At 43.3% G+C, this 26,254-nt stretch overlaps 1 protein-coding gene across 2 annotated transcripts; it reads left to right on the forward strand.

The window, feature by feature from the left end:
* Positions 1-429: 429 nt before the first annotated feature.
* On the forward strand, positions 430-25,953 carry LOC135247146 (ribonuclease inhibitor-like). Of its 2 annotated transcripts, XM_064320429.1 has the most exons (4): positions 430-630; positions 7,402-7,575; positions 24,034-24,207; positions 25,584-25,953. In XM_064320429.1, the coding sequence occupies exons 1-4, from the start codon at positions 599-601 to the stop codon at positions 25,747-25,749; spliced, it is 546 nt and encodes a 181-aa protein (XP_064176499.1). In that variant the 5' UTR covers positions 430-598; the 3' UTR covers positions 25,750-25,953. The 2 variants fall into 2 exon arrangements, 1 of the variants encoding a protein (XP_064176499.1); XR_010328094.1 differs by lacking the exon at positions 7,402-7,575 and having other exon boundaries at positions 437-630; positions 25,584-25,948.
* The last annotated feature ends 301 nt before the right edge of the window (positions 25,954-26,254 follow it).

A 26,254-nucleotide genomic window follows, 5' to 3' on the forward strand; every position in this document is an offset into this window, starting at 1 on the left:
AGTCAAATCCAAACATTCAGTTTTTTATATTAGCCTGTATTGGGCTCCTTGGAAGGTTAGAAGTGGGATTATTCAAACGAACCTATTTAAGGTAGACCAGAAATTTGGAATCGGGAGTCAACTTCAGCATGGCAGGTTACCAATAGCATACCAGGCTACTTAGCTAGAGAGCTGTAGAACTCATAGAGAGCTTTTTTTCCCCAAGTTCTTACTATTGTAACTGATTATGACTATAGCTGAAAAAATGCATGCTCCATCAAAGTAATTATCCTCTAAATCAAAAATGCACTTCTTATGATTATGTGACTGATTGATTTGCCCATGAATCTGAACAGGAGCACCTTAAGAATGCCCACCAAACAGGAAATTGATTGCAGGGAGTACAACACACACCTGAAGCATGCTTCATGTATACCTAATATAATAATACTATAATATATTAACTCTTCTTTGCAGACTGAACAACTGTGAACTCACACAGAAGTGCTGTAATATTGTGGCCTCAGCTCTCCAGTCATCAAACTCACCCCTGAGAGATCTGGATCTCAGCTACAATAACCTGGGAGATTCAGGAGTGGAACTGCTCTGTGATGGACTGATGAGTCCAAACTGTAAACTACAGAGACTGGGGTGAGTAGTGCTGTGTACTGTGTGATCTTAAATAAATAGAATATGTGATTATGGTTCTATTCAGTGAAATATTAAAAAGCTCTTTCTCTCTCTGTTTACTCCTCTGTCCACCAGCATTCTTTCTTTTCCCATATTGGGATGGCAGGTATGCCATCCCGCCAAGTTATTGGGATGGCAGGTATGCCATCCCGCCAAGTTACGCCTTGGCGGGGGCATGCCCCATACCTATACAGCACCGAGAGTTTGGCACTTTTCAGGGTTCCCCACAGAAATAACCACAACAGCCACAGACACTCAGCCCTTAAAAACATTAAATTCTGTACATTCTGACCCCATTTCAACAGACAGATTTCATAAACAACTTCACATGTCCACACAATAAAGCCCCAAACTAAGGGGATTTTGCGTTTTCTTCTTCTTCTTCTTCTTCTTCTTCTTCTCATTCTTATTTTTCCTGCCGCCTATGCCACTAACAACATGTCTCCCGATTGGACATTTTACAGACATCAGCCAAATCTTCATCCTCACGACCCAATCAAAAACTCGCATACACACGCAAAATACCCATACCTTTTAACTCTGAAACATTTCCAGTTTAAACAGCTAATCTGCCTGTGGCCTAGTGGGTAAGGTTACAGGAAATATTGGGTAGCATTGCTTTGAAATACATCTTATGTAATTTCGGTGAGGCAAGATAGCCTATATTGTCTGTAGTACCGTAACTTGGCGTCATTTTGATATCAATACTTTTGAGTAACTTGGCATTTTTGTACGTTGAAAACGTGTTTTTTATGAGATATCATTTCTTTTTGCAAAGCGTTTTATTATGAGAGTGAGAAATGCGAAGTGACCCTGTAAGAAACGGTTGTGGATTATGGCTATCCTTGTGTGAATTTGTACAGTCTGATGAGCGTGTACTGTTTAGCAGTTTCGGTTTGCTATATATGTAAAACAGTAGCTGTGACAAAGGGTGCGGTGGCGTAAGTGTAAACGGGTCAGAAACGCAGGTGAAATATGGCCAGTGTACCCACTCACGGATTTGACGGCCATCCAACGAGCCTTGATTGAGAAAAGAATCAGCAAGCCTGTAGAATTAGAACTGCCTAGGTCGCAAGTTGTGTACCCTGCTTTCCTGCTCCATTGTCTGTTATTTCGTGGAGATGCACTTTTAGTGTTTGTAAGGATTGTAAGGCATTTTGATAGGCTTATCTGCAGGTGGTAATCCTGTTCGCTGTTTTGCTATGCTAGAACCGTAAAACTTGATAATGGAGAATAGGAGCAGACGCATATGTCCCAGCAGGCTTTGCATATGAGAAAATAACAACAGTGTGAGAGAAATTAGGACGAAATGATGAAATTGCGTAGTTGAAACAATATGTTTTAGCAGAATGGGCATGTAGGTGAAGGTTGACATGATCACAGACTATAGTGTGGAGTAAATGAAGTGACCATGAGCGAGCTTAGTTTCCTTATGCAATGATATATATAATAGTCGGTGTGAAGCAACATCTGTTAAAGTGGAGGGTTAAGAAATGTGTGAAATCTATTGCATTGATGTGCTTTTCTCATGTTCAGTACTAGTAGTTATACTTATGAGTGAGTCATAATTTTAAATGTAATGTTTTAATGGGGAGTTGCAGAACGTACATACGTAGTAATTGTTTGTATGTGGCTAGATAGAGAACAGGGCGAGGTAACATGAATGTAGAAACGTGGCGTTTAGAAGGTTTTGTACGGTAGCCAAGTGAAGAAATATAGTTAGTAGAAATAACAGTGGTGAACTGGTGTAACTTTTTAATAAAATGAACACATTTGCTGCCATGAAATGCATATGGGTGGCCGTAAGTGAGTTTTGGTAAAGCAAATATAAAAGCGTAAGAAAACGTTAGTGTAAAAGAGGAAATTATCTGCCTGAGGGCGAGGCGGGATTCAATCCTTCAACCAGAGGTTTACCAGTCTGTGACTTTGTTAGTGCAGCACCATGACATAGCTATGCAATGGGTGAAATATCATTAGCAAACCTGTCCGTGGTTTTAAAGAAGAACACAGGCCAGTAAGCACAGAATAGCTCCCGTTGAATCCATATGGCTTTGCAATATTGTAGCCGGTTAATAACTGAACGTGCAGACGGTACGTCATAATGCAGTGTATACGTTCGGTGAACGGCGGGTAGATATGGTGCAAAAGCAATAATTGAGAAATAGTAGACAATTATTAGTGAGGGTAAAAGCAGGTTGAAGAAATGTGTTCCTAGCTGGGGAGACATGCTGTTAGTGGGATAGGCGGCAGGAAAAATAAGAATGAGAAGAAGAAGAAAGAGAAGAAGAAGAAGAAGGAGAAGAAGAAAACGCAAAATCCCCTTAGTTTGGGGCTTTATTGTGTGGACATGTGAAGTTGTTTATGAAATCTTTCTGTTGAAATGGGGTCAGAATGTACAGAATTTAATGTTTTTAAGGGCTGAGTATTAAGGGCTGAGAGCTGTTGTGGTTATTTCTGTGGGGAACCCTGAAAAGTGCCAAACTCTCTGTGCTGTATAGGTATGGGGCATGCCCCCGCCAAGGCGTAATTTGGTGGGATGGCATACCTGCCATCCCAATATCTTCATGAGTCTTACAGTTCTTTTTAAGTAAGTACACTTGATATAATGGAAGACTGGATTTTTGATGTGTTAATAACAGTTGAAGTATTGCATTATTCATCAAAACATTTGTAACCGTAATAAGTTCTTATATTAACCAGCAGACGTTACATTAGCCGTTAAAGTTTTTTATTACATTAACCATTACGTTTACATTACATTTATTTGGCAGACACTTTTATCCAAAGAAACGTACAATTAGTGCATACTGAAGAGCATTGAAACAACTACAAAACACAGGTCCAATAAGGTACAGTACTCATTATGTAACAGTTATTCATAGCCATGAACACAGTAAGTTCAGTTCACGCAGTAAGCATAAGCTAGGTCAGAAAGTATGTTAAGAATGTTAAGTCAAACTAGGAGGCAAGATAACAAGCTGCGACATCAAGATAACGATACAAATGCAATATGAGTGCTGGTTGGAGGTGCATGTGTAACATGAGAGTGCTGCAGGAAAAAGGTAGAAGGGTACAATGATACGTGATCCTAGTTGGGAGTACCCTGCAGAGTAGTGATAGTTAGTCCAGGTACAGTTTTAAGAGATGCATCTTCAGACTACAGCGGAAGATGGGCAATGACTGAGTGGTTTGTAGGGAACAGGGAGTTCCACCACTGGGGAGCTAGGGGGGAGAAGCTTTTTGCTAGGGACGAGTGACAACCATTCACCCGGATGGCAGAGAGTGCAAGTCGCCCTGTTGTAAAAGAGTGGAGTGGTTGAGCTGGCTTGTAGGACTGAATCATGTCCTGTAGGTAGGCGGGGGCTGTCCTTTTGGCTGCAGTGTAGGTGTGGTAAGGACTTGAACCTGATCCTGGTGATGACTGGTAGCCAGTGAAGTGACCTCAGCAGGGCAACCACATTCTGTAGTGGCTGTGTGGCACAAGCTGGCAGGCTTGCAAGGAAGGAGTTGCAGGAGTCAAGACGGGAGGTCACTGTACTCTGGACAAGTAGCTAGGTGGAATGCGTGGTCAGGTATGGTCAAATCCTACTGATGTTGTACAGGAGGAATCTGCAGGACCGTGATTTTGCCTTGATGTGATCCTTGAGGTCCACCTGGTCATCCAGGACCACCCCAGGCTTGTTGCAGAGTGAAAGGCAGTCACTGTAATGCCATAGACAGTGATTGAGAGCTCCTGTAGTAGGGATGTCTTGTAGGGGATGAACAGAAGCTCAGTCTTGTTGTCTCTCATTGACCAGTATAGTCGAGGGAGGGACAGAGAAGAAGATTTATGTATCATCAGCATAGCAGTGATAAGAGAAGCCGTGTGAATTAATAACTGAACCAAGAGATTTGGTGTGAATGGAAAACAGCAGAGGCTCCAGTACAGATCCCTGTGGGACTCCTGTAGCAAGGGGATGAGGAGCAGAGGCAGACCTCATCCAGGTGACCTGGTATGACCTGGGGCAGTCCCAGAATTGCCCATCTCAGCCAAGGTGGAGAGAGGTAGTTTTGTTTGACCATGTTGATTGCTGCAGACAGTTCTAGGAGGATCAGGACAGAGGAGAGGCGTGAGGAGGGCAGTCCCTGTTGAGTGCCCATATCGAAAGCCAGACTGGTGAGGACCAAGCAGGTTAACCGGCAATTATTACATGAAAGAGGACAAAGTTATTACATGTTTTTGTTATAACTGTTTTTATTATATTAACTATTACATTATTATATTATATTATATGTGGCTCTGATTTGTTTGCTTTTTACCTTAAATAAGATATGGCCCTGCATTCAAATCTGAAATTGATCCGTATTTGCCAGCAAAAAAGCTAAAATTCCCTTTTTTGCATGAGGGTGCTGCCATCTTGGATCAAGCTAGTTTGTGACATCATTGGCATTAGTCTCGGCTGCTCAGTTTTTACTGCTGGATGGCTGACTTTCAGTGAGCTCAGTGACGAATCAGGAGGAAAGAAACAAAACAAAAAATGCATAGAAAGTCCTTTTGTATTGCCCCAGGGTGCTCAAATGAGTATTACTACACAATACCTATCATTTTCATGAACTGCCTCTGACGAGACTGCAACCATTGAGCTGCTGACTGCTCTAAAATGGTCCACCTGTGGGACGGGGCGATGGGTCTGCAGTGATGATTTGTTCTTCAGACCACGAACCGACTGAAGCCAGACGCTGTGGTTGGGTGGGAGGGCAAAATTAGCAATGAACTTATCTATAGTATGTCAGATATCAAGTGTTTATATTATTGGCCTCAGAGAGAGAAACACTGGATACAATATTGGCTTGAAGACTGCTGCCTACCCTCCCCCCCACGAACATTAAAGGAACATCCTTTACGCCACTCTGATACCCTAATCTAGGCAGGTGATCTATGGGTCCCACCTCCTGCAGAGTTTGTCTCAGGAGAGACAAACCAGAAGACAAATCTATTTACAAGGCCAGAGGCCAAGTGTGGCTACAGAATGAACAAAGATCCGGTTCTGTTTGATCTTAAGTTTAAATGCAATCTGCGACATTTTATTGAAAGCGTTGACTGAAAACTTTATGTTTATGTTGGAAGCACAAGTAAACTTCCATGCTTTTTATTGGTATTCAATAGCTTAACTGAATTACCTCCTAATATATTCATGTTTGGTCTTATTAGAAAGGGACTAAATTCCTGAATATTTTGGTAATAATATGGTTCTTAGCCATACTTTAAACAACATAAGGTCACTTTCATTAAAAAGTACACTGTCAGCTTTTAGATAGGCTAGTCGTTGTCATAAATAAGTCTGCCTCCCTTTCTACATCTGAACGTGGAATTGCCCAATCAGTGCAAACATGCTCAAGCAATGCTGCGTTAAGTGTTTATGATGCCTCAGGACAAAGTTGTGTTGTGTTGCAGTTGGTCTTTATTTTGGTGGTGGTTTCCTGGTTATGCATTTTAGCTCATTTCCTTTGTTCCTGTGGCACTGGTAGAGGGGAATACTTTGATAAGGTCTGGTTCTTCAGTCTTTCTTTTCTGGTAATCTAAATTTAGCATCTTGTTTTATGTCTTCTGTTTTGTTTTGTAACTTAGAAGTAGACCTGATACAGAGTTTGTTTTGGTTTGTCAGTTGATTCCACCAGGTTACTGTTGTCTGACCTATCAATGATTGAATTCATAATTGTCATTTTCAGTAATACTTGTTAAATTAAATTAAATATATTTTATATGTAGGTTAAGTGAGGGGTTTTAGCACGCAGTACCACTTGTGTTCAGTATTCAGAGTGCTGAACATTTTAACAAGGGCATTGACTGAAGCACTGGATTCAGAAAATAAACATATTTTTACTTCATTGTTGCTTGCCCAAAAGTGCCTCCTGGAGTTTTAAATACACTGCTGTCTGAGCTTTAATCTCAATATGAACTGCCGCTGGGTCCGTACAGCCTGCTCACTGCTTATTCCTGTATTTTAATGTATAAACACAATGTGCAGATGTCCCCCTGTCATACAGCACTGCACTGCTGCCCTGCTCCCCCACTCCCTGCCTGCTGATGTGCAGCACCAGGAGGTCCTGAGACGGCCTCACCACAGGGGATCAGCTGATCCCTTAGCAGTGTGCAGCACCAGGGGGTCCTGAGACGGCCTCAGCACAGGGGCTCAGCTGATCCCTTATCCGTGAGCAGCACCAGGGGGTCCTGAGATGGCCTCAGCACAGGGGCTCAGCTGATCCCTTAGCAGTGTGTAGGATAAGGGGATCCTAACTAGCTGGCTGGTAGCTGTCGGCTGCCTAGCATGATGAACCGACAACACACAAAGCAGATTTGTGTAGGTTAACAACCATCTCTTCTTCGTTGAAAGCTCTTTGGTTTTCCCCATGGTCATAGATGACAAAGGCATTTTGTGTGTGTGCAACATCATATTTATATGCCAGTGATACAAGGAATGGTGAAAGGCAGCTATACAGTTTCTGGGGGCTGAGATCAAATAAAATAAAAAAAATTCTTCAGATGCCACTTCAGATGTTTAGTTTTATTTTAAATATTCTTTAGGGGTACCAATAATTTTGACCCCTATGCTTTTGAGAAAACTACTATTACTCAGAAGTTTTTTTTAAAGAATATTTTTTAAATTATACTGAAAGTAAGTAGTTTCTCCAAATGTTTGAGCAAAGAGGGCCAGTAATTCCTGAGTTGAATGTATAAACTCTTCTTTGCAGACTGAACAGCTGTGACCTCACAGAGGAGTCATGTGATATTGTGGCCTCAGCTCTCCAGTCATCAAACTCAACCCTGAGAGATCTGGACCTCAGCTACAATAAACTGGGAGATTCAGGAGTGGAGCTGCTCTGTGCTGGACTGATGAGTCCAAACTGTACACTACAGAGACTGGGGTGAGTAGTGATGTGTGCTGTGTGACATTAACTAAATCGAATTACTGATTATGGCAATGTAAGGGTTTGAATTTTGTCACAGGGAAGACTAATTTCCTGACTCCATTCATGGATGTTTGTGTGAATGTGAGTTTGCATATAAGATTATTGACTGAGGTGTGCTCATGTGAAATGATGAGCAGCTTGACCCTGTATCCTGGAGAGAGAGACTAGCTACTGCAGCCAGGCATTCATCTAAGTGATCTCTGACAGTAAGATCTTCAATGCTGGGAGGTAAATGTCCTGCTTATCCAGGAATCTAAAACCAACAACTATCCCTGGGATTAACCTAATTAAGATTTACCCCATTTGGGTAGCCAGACTATATAAATATCACAGGGCATGACTTCTGTATTATTCTATTAAATAACATTTGACTGATCCTAGCAGCTATCCATGAAGAGCTGCATATCCTGCTAGTGAATCCAACAATATGCCCGGTGAGTACCTCAGTAAGGGTGTTACCCCAAAACCTTAAGTTACTGTCGCTACCCCGGTTCTCTGAAACGCAGAGTGGAGAGATCCACGTATGGGGAATGACATCCGGTCATCCAATTGCACCAAGTGTGGCTTTGACAGCCAGTAGCGCATTCAATGTTACAGGAGACTACTGCCCTCCTGGAAGAACATATGGGACACTGCAGTGCTACAACTCTTCATATTCACTTCTCATGCGCGGCAAGCAGGGCAGTTTTGGTGGATCTCTCCACCGGGGTTACAACAGTAACCTAAAGTTCTCTTTCATCATCTCGTGTTTCAGATCCACCTACGGAGAGATATAGACAGCTCCCAGAATGCCTTATGCTCACAGCTGAGGTTCTGTCAGGCCAGCAAAGCATGCCTTCTCCCCTGAGGGGAGGGTGGTGTCTGGCATGTCCCATGTAGAGAAGTACTGAAGACTTTCCACTGCCCAAAGCTATAGCCAGGTGCCGGGAACAATGTACTGAAGTACTAAAACCCATAGCAGATGAGAGGAGATGTGTGCACCTCACACAGAGCTCACCCCCAGAACTGAGTGGGCTACCGGCCTCAGACAGTGGAACCTAGCAACAGTATCTGGAGAAACCAAGCCTGCAGCTGTATAAATTTCCTGTAAGGAGACCCCATGGAATAGGGCCCACAATGCAGCCATGCCCCTCGTAGCATGAGCCCTGAGGCCCAAGGGGGTGTTATCCTCTTTGAATCATATGCCATAACAATAGCTTCCACAAGCCAATGGTACAGCCGCTGCATAGAGATGCTTTCCCTTTGCAGGCAAGTGCCCAGGTGACTAAGAGCTGGTCGCTTTTTCTAAAAGCCTTAGTCTTTGTCATATACGTGTGGAGAACACAGCTTATGCAGTCCATGCTCCTCTTCAGAGGAGAAAGGTAGTGGGTGAAAAGCGGCAAGCTTCAACACCTCACATGTGAAAGGAGGGAAGCTTTTAGGCATAAAGGCTGGATTGAGTTTAAGAAAAAGCCTGTGCATTTTAGGGGAGAATATTGTGCACGAGAGATGCACTGAGAGCGCATGGAGGTCACTGATTCACTTAGCTGAGGATAGTGCGAGCAGCAACGCTGTCTGGAGAGACAACAGTTTTAAATTTTAAATCTCATGTATAGGCTCAAACGACCTTAGAGACAGAGCCTCCAGCTCCAGTGATAAATCTCAAGGAGAAATGAGCTTTTTAGTAACAGACAGAGAACCGTGAGGCCCCTTCATGAACCTGTGAATGAGGGGGTGCTGCCCCACCCCATAGTTTCTGAAACCAACATGACAAGCAGTGATATCTGCCAGGTAGACCTTAATGGTAGGAAAGGATTTCTCTTTATCCATAAGGTTCTGTGAAAAGCACATCAGAAACAGCACTGGTAAGGCACTGACTGACGAGAAGCACACCATCTTTCTAACACCTGACACTTATTGTCATAAAGTGGCCTAGTAGAGCAGTTATCCATATAGTTAGTAGCTCCATATAATTGATGTAAGCTGAGCACAGCTGGGTTGCCCACGTCCCATTCACCATGTGACCCTCCTGAGTAACACCCCCCGCCCCCCCCCCCCAGAGAGGGATGCATCTGTCCTCACGTCTTTCCACATGAGAATGATCCTGAGAGGGGTTCCCTGAGTGTACAGTGAAAGTCTGTGTTCTGTCAGGACCACTGTCATCAAAGTAGAACTTTATTGACAATAAAGGCAATACAGTTATGTTTGGCGGTATGGCTCTGTTCTGGAGCTCTCCCGCCAACCACGCAGCCTGCGTGGATAAGGCCGGGAGGCCAGCAGCCAAACCCCCCTAGAGGGGTACACACAGAACAGATCCAGCAGCAAAGCAAGTTCTTAACACATAGGGATGGAGCAATACAAATTCTTAACACATAGGAATGGAGAAATGCAAATTCTTGACGCATGGGGATGGAGCTGGGGTGGTGGAGGGGATTTACGAAGCAACGTGCAGCGCTTGCATGCAGGAGGAGCAGCCGAATGAGTAGAGGGAGGCTGTTTAAGTATACCGCCCTGTTAGTGAATGTACTGTGATAGGCGAACATCACTCAGCTGAGCCATCAGCTGATTCAGCCGGAGCGCTTGACTCTCGTGGCCTGCCAGAACTACGCGATGCTCCATTTCTGTCAGGACCACTGTCATCAAAGTAGAACTTTATTGACAATAAAGGCAATACAGTTATGTTTGGCGGTATGGCTCTGTTCTGGAGCTCTCCCGCCAACCACGCAGCCCGCGTGGATAAGGCCGGGAGGCCAGCAGCCAAACCCCAAAACAACTATATGCCGACGTGCTATTAATAAGCGTCTCAGGCTGATGTGTTGACTATGTGTACAACCACGTGGAGGAAGCCCTTCGTCCAGCCGAGCCTTTCGGCTTGAGGCCGTCTATTTTTTACGTGGATCAGTGGTTATGTGTACCAACAGCATGTTGGACGTTCCCCTGAGGCCAATACTTTAAGATGTATTATTAATTAATAAACCAGAGGAACATACTGTGTGATATGATATTAGGCTATGTGTACCGACAGCTTGTCGGTATTTCCCCTCGAGCACCGAGATTTGAACTAACCGGGGGAAATATACTACCGACTACGTCAGTGTAAATGAATCCTCACTCGTTGCATAGGCCTACCGGAGGAGCCAGTAGTAGCAGCAGCAGGAGCGCGGTGGCAGTAACGCAGCAGCGTAGGAGCCATAGCGCAGCAGCAGTAAGAGCAGTGATGTGAAGCACGTGTTCAACGATGACGTGATGACTATGTGTACGACCACCTGGAGGAAGCCCTTCGTCCAGTCAAGCCCTTCGGCTTGAGGCCGTCTATTTTTTACATGGATCAGTGGTTATGTGTACCAACAGCATGTTGGACGTTCCCCTGAGGCCAATAGTTAGATGAATTATTAATTAATAAACCAAGGGAACATACTATGTGAGATGTAATATTAGGCTATGTGTACCGACAGCTTGTCGGTATTTCCCCTCGAGCGCCGAGATTTAAACTAAACCGGGGGAAATATGCTACTACCTGCATCAGTGTAAATGAATCCTCACTCATTGCCATCCATACAAGCATGCATGGACAAGACCGGGAGGGGGCAGCAGCAAAACCCCCCAAAACAACCATACGCCGACATGTTGTTAGTACTTATTCTCCGGCTGAAGTGATGACTATGTGAAACGCCATTCGGCTACCGGAAGGGCCCTTCATCCGGTCAGCTCGAGGCCATTCTAACATTGTGGGTCAGTGGCTATGTATTTTTTTTTTTTGGCCTTTCCCCTGAAGCAAGAGTAAAATTAAACCAGGGGAAAATACTATTTGTAATGTTGAAGGCTATGCCTACGTGTATGGCCTTGGCTTCTATCAATCAAATTTATTTGTATAGTGTATTTTACGGCAGTTGTCACAATGCACTTTACGGACAACCCTGGCCTGAACCCTCACAGGAGCAAGCCTAAGGCGACAGTGGCAAGGAAAACTCCCTGTGGCGGATAGGAAGAAACCTCGGAAGGAACCAGGCTCAAGGGGGAAACCCATCCTCCTCTGGTCGGCTCAGGTTGTTGATTGTGACAAGCATGTCAGTCAGTGGCTTAGCTACCTCGTAAGCCTAAGGCCATTCAAACTAATCACCAAATATTATTAGGCTATGTGTACCAACAGCTTGTTGGTATTTCCCCCCAGCACAGACATTTAAACCAATTAGAGGGAAATATACTACTCATATTAGTGTAATGAATCCTTGTTCGGTAGTAGTAGCAGCAGCAGCAGCAGCAATAAACAGCAGGAGCAGTAGGAGCAGTAGCATCAGCAGCAGCAACACAGTAGCAGTAACATCAGCAGTAGTGGCAGCAGTAGCACCCAGCAGCAGTAGCAGCAGAAACAGTACCAGCAGCAGCAGCTTCAGTAGCAGTAGCACCCAGCAGCAGCAGTAGCAGCAGCACTAGCAGCAGCAGCAGTAGCAGTAGCAGCAGCACTAACAGCGGCAGGAAACTGATTATAGAGGAAACATTGGCAGCTGCGACACCGGTACTTGCCAGTAGACAGTAGCAGCCGTGCTCCTATACTGCGAAGCTCATAGCTTTTGAACGGAAATTATGTCAATGCCATTGGATGAAGAAGTACATGTCCAAAGCCCCGTAGCTTCACTGAGGATGCCGGGAACCATCACTGCTGTCGTTGCCGCACTGGAGCAGGAGTGGTGGTGTATAACTCCGGAATGGGGACCACATTGCCAATGAGATGGAGGCGGACGGCAACCAGATTTCGTCATGGCATTTCCTAATAATGGCTCCTCAGGGCTCGCATGGGGGCGCTACCACAGGTACCGGGTCATGGAGGAGAGGATGGAAAACAGTGCTAGTATGCATTAATAACACGAGTTCCTTCATTTTCTCAGATTACAAGCTTGAGGTATATACAAAATATAGCTAATTTAAGCATATTTGCCATGGTGAGATCATATAAAGAACCATGAAGCATAAGGAAATGCAGTTTCAAACAGTGGGTACTTCGGGGTTGAAACTCTTTCCTTAAAAGAGAGACCAGTTGTGAACGGAGTTATATGAGGCTGAAGAGTCTATGCATCTTTTAAAAATTGTGGGGAAATGCATTATGCAGAGATTGGATGAACATATTACTGCTTCTGCCGCCCCTCAGGCGTCACGATGAGGCTAATCTTGCGCTATCGGAAGCGACTCCTGCCAAATGGATACGTTGGAAAAGATGCATAGCCTGGTCCCGAAAGCCGAGACGATTGGCAATCGTGTTTTTGAGTTTCGCTTAATTCGCTGACATAAGGGCCACTCCGGGCGAGGGCGGGCATCGAAGCAATAAGGTTCGAAGAATTATTTCTCAAGACGTCGCTATTTAAATATTTAACAGTTGGGCACAGTGGGCTGCTTTACAGCGCCACATTGCATGACTAATATGCTTACCGAATGAGTATATTAGGAGAGGAATTGGAACCAGTCTTTTTTTTTTTTTTTTATATATCCATCGTATTGCACTCTATTTAGACGAAAATGCAATGTATGATTAAAGAAACTATGACAAAGTTGCGAAAGAACATGCTACAAATCTGCCTGGAACCAGCCATAACCGGGAGCAGATGCAATGAATGACGCGCAACGCCATTCGCATGAGCATGCAATTGTAGAGACGGCGAGGCCAATACCTAGGCTATGTGGAGCATGTCCGTAGCAGGAGGCATAATTTTTTTCCTCAACATATGTGCTCAGTTGTGTGGTCACATGCCTGATCACATGCATGGTGAAGAAGTCAGAGCAGTGACGTGGAGAAGGCTACATGAAATCCCTTCTCCGCTGTGATAAGCCTAAACGCCCGTTTAAGTGTCATGAAATACAACGATACACTTATGAATGCGGAACGTATGCATTCGCGTCTTGCAACAGCACAATATTGAGAGAACCAGTTGGACGAGACAACGTTAAGCCTAATTTGTCTCATTACAATGGACATTAGCAATCCCTAAACATTCAGCATTGTGATCTGACAGCTAAATTAGATAGCCAACCAAATTGTATCCTCGCAGATTTAACACCAATATGAATTTAATGTTTTCATTTTTCTGTCGCGATGATTGGGTCCCGATAGGGAACTGGCTTTTTAAGCGCAAATCGTGAATCAGTGGAGAAAACTTTCTGTTTCTGAAGTTGAAAGCCAAAGCTGGTTTTCATTTTTACAGCATTAGCTGTAGCCTACTTGCCGGTAACAGTCTAACACTCCTTGTAGTGTAGTGATTCAGCGAAGGGTAGAATGCAGCTTTGAACAATTTAGACGACTCTGCATCTCTGCTCTTTGCAAAACGCCCTGCCGCCCATGTTCAATCTGCCAAACCTATAACAGCCAGAGTTTAACTGCCATCTCGCAGCCCAATCCTTCCGGAATAACTGCCAGAACTACGCGATGCTCCATTTTTCCCAGTGACGCAGAGTTGCATAGCGCTTGTGTGATACTGTGAGACAGTGATGGAGATCGCGCAGGGGGCTGAGGTGGAGGGATGAAATCCACCCCATAACGGTGAAACCACACTGTACGCGGTAACGCCAGGCAGCGACACCGCCTCCATTCATTTAAATGAGAGGTGGCAGCACACCAGCAAGGCAGTGGGAGAGATGACCTAAGTTTAACATCAAACCCCAGGCGGCACAACTACGCGTTGTGGTAACCAATCAGATTTGACCTAAAAATAAGTCAAGTGAATTGTCCCCCTTTTCATAATTTAGTTCCACATTCTATAGTTCCACAATGGAGGACTCCCTTTAATTGTTGTAAATCCTGCGCTGCCCTCCTGCAGAGACGCTGACCAGAGGAATGCAGCGTGGAGGAATGTCTCTGAAGTTGTCGGTGGCTCTGCTGTGTAGACAGTCATTAGTCTATGGACAGTGTAAATTTCACAGAAGATGCAAAGCTGCTGACGAGCTAATGGCTAGTCAATATCAGATAAGCTAATGAAGTCTGTCTGCATGAATGCCAATGAATGTATATTCTGCTATATTGCAAACAATTTTTTTTTTTTCAAACGTCTGTTTATGGGTATTTTAGTTCATAAACAAACAGTAATCACTGTATACAAATTATATAAAATGTTGCAAAAAACAATGCAGATTTCATACACATAGGAGAGGCATAGTACATATACAGTATACAGTGTAAATATCAACCAAGGTACAAAGCTGCTTTACGTGGTGATTATTGACATCTTATATTAGGTATAGCCTAGTTATTGTAATAAAGAAATTAAGAGGGTGTTTACTGCCTGGCCTCTACATAATCAATTAAGGGTTGCCAAGTCTTATGGAAGTTCTCAATTGAACCTCGTAGGGTGAATCTGAGTTTTTCCAGTTTAAGGTGTTGCAGTACATCTTTGACCAACGCAGTGTGAGTGGGAGGCTGTGTCTGTTTCCAGTTCAATAGAATTAATCTGCGTGCCAGAAGGGTTATGAACCTTGCCACAGTGGAATTGAGTCCTCTAAGAGGACTATCCTCTCCTGGCACCCCAAATACTGCCAATACTGGGCCAAGTTCTATCATGTGCCCTAGGATATCAGACAGAGTTTTAAAAATAGAATTCCGAAAATTGGACAGTTTTGAGCACAGCCAGAACATGTGCCCCAACGAGGCAGGAAATACACCACAACGGTCACTCAAAGGATCTATATTAGGATACATTTTATAAAGCTTGACCTTGAAGATGAAGACGATGCAAAACCTTGAACTGAACAAGACCATGCCTGGTACATATAGATGCTGTGTGCACACCCTCCTGTGCCTCTATCCATTGCTCCCCCATTAAGGTAATGCCTAAGTCATTACATTACATTACATTACAGGCATTTGGCAGACGCTCTTATCCAGAGCGACGTACAACAAAGTGTATAACCATAACCAGGAACAAGTATTACGAAAACCCTAGAGAGAAGTACCAGTCCAAGTGCAGGGAACAACCGCATAGTTCAACTTGGACCCTGAAGGTTAAACTGATTAACACTAACACAACAAGAACGGCAACAATGCAGTCTATGGAAAAAAATACAAGCGGCAAGTCCTCCTCCCAAGCGGATTTCAGGAAATCTAGGGGTATATCTAATTGTTCAGACATATGGTTATAGATATAAGATATTACCCCCCCCCCCCCCAGATGAAGGATCAACAGAAAACAAGGATTCCATCTGGGTGTTATTGGGTGCATTAGGAAAGGTAGTTGTATTAGATCTAATATAGTTGTGAATTTGTAGAAATCGAAAGAAATGGGTTTGAGGCAGATTGAATTTACTGCTTAGTAATTCAAAAGAAGGAAATGTGCCATATATATTTATATTATATATTGCAAACAATTTTATTTAAAAAATAAAATAAAATAAATGATAGCAGCACAAATGTTTTACCAAAGAAACTGGTGATTTGAACAAGAACGTTTATCGGATAATAATGAAGCACATCCTGATCTAGTTGTGAGAGAAATGTAGACTAAGTGAAATCAAGGTGACCATAAAACTAATAATATATTAGTTGTTTGCTGTTTGTGATCATTTCTACCAGCCACCTAGCTAGCTAACCAGATCTAAATTTCGATGACATTAGCTGGCTAATCCAATTCAGATAATGACAAAAACCAATAATCCTACTTCTACTTATAAAGTGTTCTCCCTCCAAAAATGTGAAAACAAGCAGGAATGGATCCTATTTGATATTAAATTTAAATCACAAAATGAATAAGGGAGCCTAGCCTATCATAATAATTCAAATACAATATCTTACATTTTCAGCATTACATTTTTACATTACATTTATTTGTAATGTAAAAATGTAATGATGAAAATGTAAGATCATTTTAAAAGTTTTTATTCAAACTGGACAATGATATGAAACACAGCATTAAACCCGATCAACATTTAACAAACACATCTGTCTGTCATAAAATAGGTGACACGCCCACAAGCGGCCGATTGTGGGATGCGGGAGCGGTGCCAGGCGGCTTTGCCAGAATCAGTGTGGCTTCACCGTAACAGCCCCATTGACAACCTGAGAGGCTGACACCATCAGCCCCTGTAGTCTGAGGCATTTGTGATACTGCACTCTTGAGTCTGGTTTGAACTAAGAGAGGCATACCCTGAGAGATAAAATGCAGTCTGCTGTTAGACAAGCTCACATGGATACAGAGTATAAATCAAGTCCCAATAACATTACACTCCAGGATGGTGAGAGATTGCTCTTGGGGAGGTTTACTGTGAAACCAAGAGACAACACATGCGGCAGAACTAGCTGAGTGTCCTACACAACTTTGGGTTTTGAATTGGCAATGATCAGCCAATAGTTTGGAGCCAGACCCGCCTCTACACAAAGACAGAACACCCGTGGACTCAGGGAAAGGCCAAAGAGTAGAACTGTGTATTTTGTGTGAGGGGGATAAATGCCTACGTGGAAGAAGGCATCTTTCAGATTTACTGATGTGAAATAGTGATGTTAAGTTAATCAATTAACTGTTCATTCTTAATAAGAATGTTTATTGAATAATTTCTATAGATTAAACAGTTGAATTTCAATAAACCATTTCAATGAATAACCTAATGTTGGTTATTTAAGACCTTGGTGCTTGCATACCAGGCAGCTAAGGGGTCAGCACCAGGGTACATTCAGAGGATCATCAGACCCTACACACCAGCCAGACCTCTTCGTTCTGCCACCTCTGGACGCTTGGCACCTCCCCCTCTTCGCGTCTGTACTTCCCGCTCCCGTCTGCTGTCTGTCCTGGCCCCTCGCTGGTGGAATGACCTCCCCGTGACGGTCAGAACAGCAGAGAATCTCACCACCTTCAAACGCTGACTGAAGACTCATCTCTTCAGGCTGCACCTCTCCCCACCCCTCCCTAGCCTATAGTTTAGCTCACTGTACCTAGTTAGGATAATATGATTATGTTAGTGTATCTGGCAGGATTGTTTTTGTCTGATTAGGTGTGATTAGATATGATTCCAGTGCTAGTTTGTACTTGGTAGGATTCTTGCTTGCTGAACAAGCTTACTCTACAGGGTTGGAGTCCTGATCGATGTGGTCACTTCTGGCACTACGATCCTTACTTCACTCTAGTGTTTCTTTTGCACCTCTACATCATGAACCAATGCACTTGTTGTACGTCGCTCTGGATAAGAGCGTCTGCTAAATGCCTATAATGTAATGTAATGTAATGTGATTAGATATCAAATTAAAGAGACATTTTTAAAATGTTAAATTAGAGAGGCACGGTTCCCTTGACTGGCAGCATTAGTGAAACGTTATTGGTCCATTCCTGGAACATCAGTGCCATCTGAGCACGTCTTCTCAGCTGCTGGTCTCACCTTCAGCAGACTGCACACCAGACTGACCCAAAAGCACACAGACATGCTCACACTCCTGAACACAAATGCTTAGGTATTAAGTTAAGCATAATTATTGGGTGCCGACGATTGATGAAAAGAATTGCACAAAATTTTCCAGTCGTTCTGACATATTGAACATGAAAGAGTGTGCTGTATGTTAACATTTTGAAATTATACTGCCTCAGATGTTTGTTTAACTTTGAGATCCAAGATAGGAAGTTGAGAACCACCCTTCTTTGGGAGCTGGAAATAATGAAAATATAAACTATGTTGGGTTCGATCTCTGGGAACCACACGTATTTCCCCGTTTTTGAGGGAAGGAATTGATTCCTCTTAAACATGGGAGCGCTCTCTTGTGCTTGAGAGTAAATGACTCTGTTGAAATGGGGGTTTCACTCTGAACTGGAGTCTGTAGCCTTTAGCTACAGTAGCGCTGCAGTGTTCTATGTGCTCTTCCAGGAGGGCAGTAGCCTCCTTTAGCATTGGACACACTACTGTCTGTCAGAGCCACACTTGGTGCAATTGGATGCTTCTATGGGGGTCTGGACTGGATGTCATTCCCTAAAGTTGGCTTTCAAACACAAGATGATGAAAGAGAAGTTTATTTATGGCACCAATGCAGTGATTGGTTCTAGCAGAGATGCACACTTCAGTCAGTGTATAAGTAAGCCACGTACTTTATATGCGCTGTAAGAGAAAGAGCACTTTATAACACAATATGAGAGTTGCCAATAACCATGAATAGAAAACTTTAACAGTGTTAAGAGGCAATCATTTTATTTACAAGACATGGCAAGATGGACTGTACACTATGCTATAAGAGAGGAAAGGACATGCATCTGAAGAGATTGTAAGATAAAGAAACAGAACACAAAGAAATTGTGATGCATACCAAAAATGCTTTTTAAGAAAGGACTTTGGATAATGAAGTAAATAGTTTGAGCTTCCCTTAAATGCTATCCAGAGAACATCTCCCACAATCCACACAGGTTTACATTTGACAAAATAGAGTCTGACCTGACCAATACTCTAGTACCTATCGCCATCCCCATCAGACCATGCCCCCCCACTGTATGGTAATTATCCTGACAGTAAATAAGGGGCATTGTACTATTGGTGTGCCCTAATGATTGAATCTATCATTCCTGTATGTGTTGCATACTCCTCCTGCAAGGGTCCCCAGAGATGGTCCTTCTAAGGACTGTTTTATACTTCGGTGTAGTCTGCATAGTTTGCATGATTTGCATTGTGTGCTACATTTGCAAACGGGCAGAGCATTTATATGGCATGTTGTACAGGTACAGGTTGTGATTTTCCACCCACTTACAGATACCTTCAATTCCATATCTTTCATCTCCTTTAATAAACTTTTATCACATCCATACTGTATGCTGTGGGAATGAGGCACAGATGAGGCAGACAGTGCTGGCAATATGCCCATAAAGGGCTATATGCCTGTGGAGGACTTTTATTGTGACAGCGGTATCACAATGAATGAAGACAGGGGAAAAGTGAAACAAAAAACAAGATCAGGCTACTCAAATGTTGGGGAAAGCAAAAGTGCTAGGGAAGTGCAGGTGGGTCCAAAATTCAGGCCACAAGGAGGGGCACGTCCGAGTCTGCCACAAAAAAAAAAATAATAATACGAGAATCAGAGACTCACTCAGTGATGGGAAAGCCAGCACACCCCTGGAGTGAGACAATGAGGCCTATATAGGGCCAGCAGCTACTCAGGCAAAGGGGAAAGTGGTGTGGAAAAAGCACTGGTATGCTGCCGGTGGCCTGACTGTATCTCAGGTCCAGGTCTGAGTGCGGAGCGGAGGTGCTGAAACTCAGCCCTGTCCCTCCGGCGCTGTCCAGGTCTGAGTGTGGAGCGGAGGTGCTGAAACTCAGCCCTGTCCCTCCGACGCTGTCCAGGTCTGAGTGCGGAGTGGAGGTGCTGAAACTCAGCCCTGTCCCTCCGGCGCTGTCCAGGTCTGAGTGCGGAGCGGAGGTGCTGAAACTCAGCCCTGTCCCTCCGGCGCTGTCCAGGTCTGAGTGTGGAGTGGAGGTGCTGAAACTCAGCCCTTCTTCCTCCGGCGCTGTCCAGGTCTGAGTGTGGAGTGGAGGTGCTGAAACTCAGCCCTGTCCCTCCGGCACTGTCCAGGTCTGAGTGCGGAGTGGAGGTGCTGAAACACAGCCGTGTCCCTCAGCGCTGTCCATGGGGCGGCAGGCTCGCTGGTGAGACACAGGTGAAGTGGAGCTGAGTGGCGGTTGATGGCATGGAGGGGCGGGGCTCCAGAGGCCCACACCACAATACATAAATATGAGCATGTGCACTACTTCCTGTTACTGTGAATCTGCCTTTAGCTGTGTTAGCTTGCAGTGCTGTGGGAAGTTTGTCACAGAAAACTAAAAGGAAATAATCAAATTCACTGTCCACACATAAAAAATGTGTGTTGTCTTTACTTTTGGTGGAAGCCAAACATCCTACAGCGCTGAAAACTAACTCACTGTCCACTCTGAAAGATGGCAGCTGCATGTCTAGTGTGGGATGGGAGGGTTAAGCCCAGAGAAAATATCATAGAAAAGGTAGATGAGCCCTTTGCCCCAATTCAGAGAACTTACAGTACAGGAAAAGGGCCCAGAATGTCATAATTACATCTATAGAACTGTCAGAGTTCAGTCCAGCAGGATGTTTAATTTTCAGGATTGTGGTGTTTCTGAAAGGATTGTGAATAAAATTGTATTTTATTCTGCTGATAAAGCTGGGCATTAACTCACCGGCACGGTATGTGTGTACATCTAGGTGGGAGAGTGTCCATCTGAACAACATGTGAGCTGCTGTTTAGATGCAGTGTTACATCGTTTAGTTTAGTCACTTTTCTTTGGTTCCAGTCCCATAGCCTGGATATTATACCTTTGTAAGCAGTCATGCTGTGTGGAATAGTCTGATTCAGAGATCAATATTCTGGCTCTAGCTCCTATCATCTAAAGAATAACATCATTTACAGGAGTATTCTAATAATCTTCAAATGCCCCCACTTATTAAATTTTTTGTGCAGTTTACATTACTCCTCAAGGGCTACCAAACATGTTGATAACATGTTGGGGTTTTAAAATAAAAAAAATCACCTAATACATCAGGCTTTTATTTTCATTATTATTATCATTGTTACAAAAATAATTAAATGTAACGCAATAATTAACCTATTATATTCGCAAAAGCGTGCGAGAATAAAATGAATGGATGGATTATAGCGTAATGACATGGAGAACATAGGTGCAATGTGTGGAAGTCACCAGATTTTTTAAAATCTAGCGCCTACCAGCAATAAAAGTTAGTGACAGTAATCAGTTGTGCTGTTCTGATACAGCCACTAGATGGCGATGCAGTGTAATTCCAGTTGATGCAGTAGTTGCATTGCTGTAAGATCGTGCCAGATGAACTGAAGTGTAGCACAGCTCGTACACGGCTCCCGCACTGCTTCTGCTGTTAGCAGGTACAATATCGCAGGTCTGACCAATAATATCATGACTGGTTAGATAAAACCTTCATGTTATTTTATATAGCTACTAGTGGCGCATATATTTAAATTTTCTGTGACAGTTAGCTGCTTAGTTCCTCACTGGTTCCGCTAGCTAGGTTGGGTCATCAAGTAACGTTAAGGTAGGCTGGGCTGGCTAGCTAGCTAACTCGTGCCTGTGAGTCAAAGCGAAAGCTGAACTTAGAACAACGGCAACAAGTGTCAACTTGAGGGTCATGTTGTTTGATGTAAATGGTAAACAAATGATATTTGCAGTGTTATTATCAAATAATTGTGTTATGTAACTGTAGTTCTGTATTTTCAAAGAATGAACTAGCTGAGGTAACAGTTTTAAAATTAATGCCAAAAACCCTGACAGATTGTATAATTTGTTAAACTTAAATTGTTTGATAACTTGATGGTTACAAGATTAGGAAGAAAATATTATCGTTATAACAGTAATGTATTTAGCTAATGGGTTATATGAGTAGTTATACATTAACAGTTATATTTATCTATTCATAGTGATGAATATTGAGCATCTTTGAAATGTATAGATGTTTATGAACTGAAGAACCTGTCAGGTGAGGTAAAGTGCACCACAAAAATGCTGTTTTTTGTGTTTGCAGATGAAATTAATATGTTTGCAAATCAGATAAGTTCATCACATGGAAAGGGTTATTAGAGCCCAGTAATTGCCTTAGACTATTGTGGATTAGTCAGAATACTTTATGAACTTAATTTACACACCCCCCTCCCTGCTTTTGTGTGTACATCTCAGGAATGCGTCGGTACATGTGTATCAACTGTCAAGGTGAACAATGTCACAAAGAATTTGTGCGTGTGTGTGTGGTCCAAGCGGCCAAAACCAGACTTCGTTTTTGAAGCTCATTTCCTGGTGTTGTAGTTCCTGGTTGCTCACTAGCGCCACTACGGATGGCTCCAGTATAGGTGTTTTCATATCCGGTTTCCATGTAAGTCTACGGTACAAATGCGATCAAAATACAAAGTCAATTATTTTTTCTCACAAGAACAAATAGTCATAATAGGTGTATTTTATTCGTCTTATGACTGTCCATGGGTCGATTTCATGATTTATTGCGTCATTTGGGCACAGTGCCAATATTTGTTCTGGACCAATGAGGTACAGCTTGCGTCACTTCCGGATTACTGCAGAGGACTGAGCTACAGTAGGGGCTACAATCTGTGGTCACTGGGGTGGGAGGTGGCGTCTCTTGGCCTTGACATTGCGGCTCCGACCACGGTCCACCTGTGCGAAGTCAGAAAATGCAGGCATCCCATTTTGTAGTGGTTTCATTATAGCATGTGCTATTTACAGCTGCACTAGACGACCATAAAATAATCCTCCTCTGAAGTTTTGTGGTAGCCGAGTCATTTTTACTATTTCCTTTATCCCACTTAACCAAATAATTAGTTGGCAGAAAGCGTAATCAGCTAACGCTTATTTGCTATATGTGGTAGTCCAGTAGCCTATGCTAAAACAGTTTGCAACTTCGGTTACCAAGCCATTTGACTAGCTAGCTAACCCTAACCAGCAAATATTCCATCTGTCAAACGTGTTTGACGGCTTGTCAGTCGTGTACATTCCGTAAATGTCTACCTGGGCTATGCTGCACGAATGTGACAAAGCTAGAAGCTAGCAAGAAAATAATAATAATTAGAAATTCAATGTACATTATTTTTTGTCTTTATGCAACAGGTGGAAAACTTGCTCTTCAAAGTGCGTTGTCATATTTACACGCCTGTAAATCAGTTATTAAAATACTTGGTAGATTTGCTCACCAGATCACCGCTGACAGTGTTAATTTTTATTCGGTAAAAAGTGACTTGCGAACGATCGGTCAGCTAGCGTCACCCAGCAAGTAAACACCACAAACGGCGATGGAGTAGTAGCAGTTAATGGCTCATTAACTGACTGTGGCAAAAACCTACGACGATAACTTGCTTGGTTAACAGCAGGTCTACCAGACAGTTATAAAAAATTTGCCTAGTCAAATCACCAGTAGTCTACACATCTCTGATTGATTGACCATCAGTGCAGTCGATGTTCTTCCCCTGTAGTTCATATTGCTAATGCGTGAGCTAACCACGGGTAGCTTACCTAGCTCACTGGCAAGCTGATATGCTAGCTAAGCATATTCGTTTTGCCGAGAAACATAAATTGAAGAGAACTGAACATAATTGTATTATTAATGTCATACATATAACGTGATTACATGACACAGTACAGTAACGGATGGAAATTCAACTCCGTAAACATTTGATCATATATTTTAAAACATAACAGCAGACGGTCATCTAGCCTCAAGTTCGTTCTGCAATCGTTCGTTCAGGTTGATGGGCTTTTCCGCACCGGACTGTCAATCACATTGTAAAAATCACAAGACCGCTTAACTCTATGGTTTTGGCTCCAAATCGAGAACATGGCCACGCCTGCCATTGAGCTTCAAAACGTGTTTTACAGACCCACGGAGAGGCAATGGGTGACATCACAGTAGCTTTGTCCATATTTTTTACAGTCTCTGGTGTGGTCTCTCCACAGGCTGGGTTGGTGTAATCTCACAGAGGGCTGCTGTGATGTTCTGGCCTCAGTCCTGCGTTCTCCTCAATCAGAGCTGAGAGATCTGGAGCTCAGAGACAACGAGCTGCAGGATTCAGGAGTGAGAGCGCTCTCTGCTGGACTGGAGGACCCACACTGTAAACTGCATAGAATGGGGTGAGTACAAACACAAACCCCTGCAATAAATTAGCTACAATGTGACTAAATACAACACTGATGTCAATGTTTCTAATGTGAAAACAGACACTCCACAGAACTGAAACAGCATGTCCCTGTTCTTCCTCTTGGTAGAATTCGACTACACAAATGAATGAAGAAAATGAATTAGTCCTGTTTACTGAACTGTAGTGGGGTGTAAACTCAAATGTGTTTGATAATGACTCATTCCACATTCATGTTATTTTAGTTTAACACACACAGCCCTGTTAGTTTATATTATGTTACGTTACATTTATTTGCCAGACGCTTTTATCCAATGTGACGTACAATAAGTGCATACAAAAGGTAATTGGAACTACAAAACACAGGTCCGATAAGGTACAATATTTTGCCATGAACACATTAAGTCCAGTTCACACAGTGAACATTACTCTGACCTAACCTATGCTAAGTCAAACTAGGAGGCATTACAAGCAACATCTAGACAGTGATACAAGGCACAATAAGTGCTGGATGGAGGTACATGTAACATGAGTGGCACAGGAGGTACATGTATAGAAATACAGGAATTCAAGCGAGAGAAATTATCTACAGAGTGGTGATAGTTAGTTAGTCCAGGTATAGTCTGAAGAGATGCATCTTCGTACCACGACGGAAGATGGGTAGTGAGGGCGAGGTTCGTAGAGGAACAGGGAGTTCGTTCCACCACTGGAGAGCTAGGGTGGAGAAGCTCTGTGGTAGAGACAAGATACAACCCTTTACCCGGATGGCAGGGGGTGCAAGGCAGTGGTCAAGTGGGCGTATAGGATTTAATCATGTGCTGTAAGTAGACGGAGGCCGTCCTGTTGGCAGCAGTGTAGGTGAGGGTCAGGACTTTGATCCTGCAGTGACTGGTAGCCAGTGGAGTGACTTCAGCAGGGGAGAACTTGGGAAGGTTGAAGACAGTTAATGTGTGTAAGGTGTGTAACACACTGCTATGTGTTTGACACACACAGCCCTGTTAGTTTATATTAATGTGTGTAAGGTGTGTAACACACTGCTATGTGTTTGACACACACAGCCCTGTTAGTTTATATTAATGTGCTGTAAGGTGTGTAACACACTGCTATGTGTTTGACACACAGCCCTGTTAGTTTATATTAATGTGCTGTAAGGTGTGTAACACACTGCTATGTGTTTGACACACACAGCCCTGTTAGTTTATATTAATGTGTGTAAGGTGTGTAACACACTGCTATGTGTTTGACACGCACAGCCCTGTTAGTTTATATTAATGTGTGTAAGGTGTGTAACACACTGCTATGTGTTTGACACACACAGCCCTGTTAGTTTATATTAATGTGTGTAAGGTGTGTGTGTCCTTCTCTCTGCAGGCTGTCAGGCTGTAGAGTCACACAGAGAGGCTGTGATTCTCTGGCTTCAGCTCTGTGTTCAAACCCCTCACATCTGAGAGAGCTGGACCTGAGATTCAATCACCCAGGAGACTCAGGAGTGAGAGCGCTGTCTGCTGCTAAACTGGACACACTCACACTGCTGTAAGTACAGAGAGTTTCCACACTGCACCTCACACACACACACCTGAGAGAGCTGGACCTGAGATACAATCACCCAGGAGACTCAGGAGTGAGAATGCTGTCTGCTGCTAAACTGGACACACTCACACTGCTGTAAGTACAGAGAGTTTCCACACTGCACCTCACACACTCACACACACACACACAAAAGGAGTTGGGGCGGGGCATGGAGGGCACTGTTCAAACCAGCGTTACTCAAGAGGGTTGGGGATCTCCTGTGGAGGGTGCTGCAGGGGATCACTGCAGTTAATAAGATGTGGTTGTTGTAGTTAGGGGTTTGATCAGGGACACAGTAATGGTGGAGTTTCAGTATCAAAAGCAATGGAGAATCTGAGTGTGTTTCAGAGTGTGTGCATTATAAGGGTGTTTTATGTTCAGTGGAGGGAAGGGAGCTATTTTTGCATATGGAATAGAGTGAGGGAATGGAATAAGTTTCCTTTGTGACAGATTTGTGTGTTTTTCATATGATC

This window comes from Anguilla rostrata, unplaced genomic scaffold (genome assembly GCF_018555375.3).
Source record: "Anguilla rostrata isolate EN2019 unplaced genomic scaffold, ASM1855537v3 scaf1090, whole genome shotgun sequence".
In the NCBI taxonomy this organism is placed as follows: Eukaryota; Metazoa; Chordata; class Actinopteri; order Anguilliformes; family Anguillidae; genus Anguilla; species Anguilla rostrata.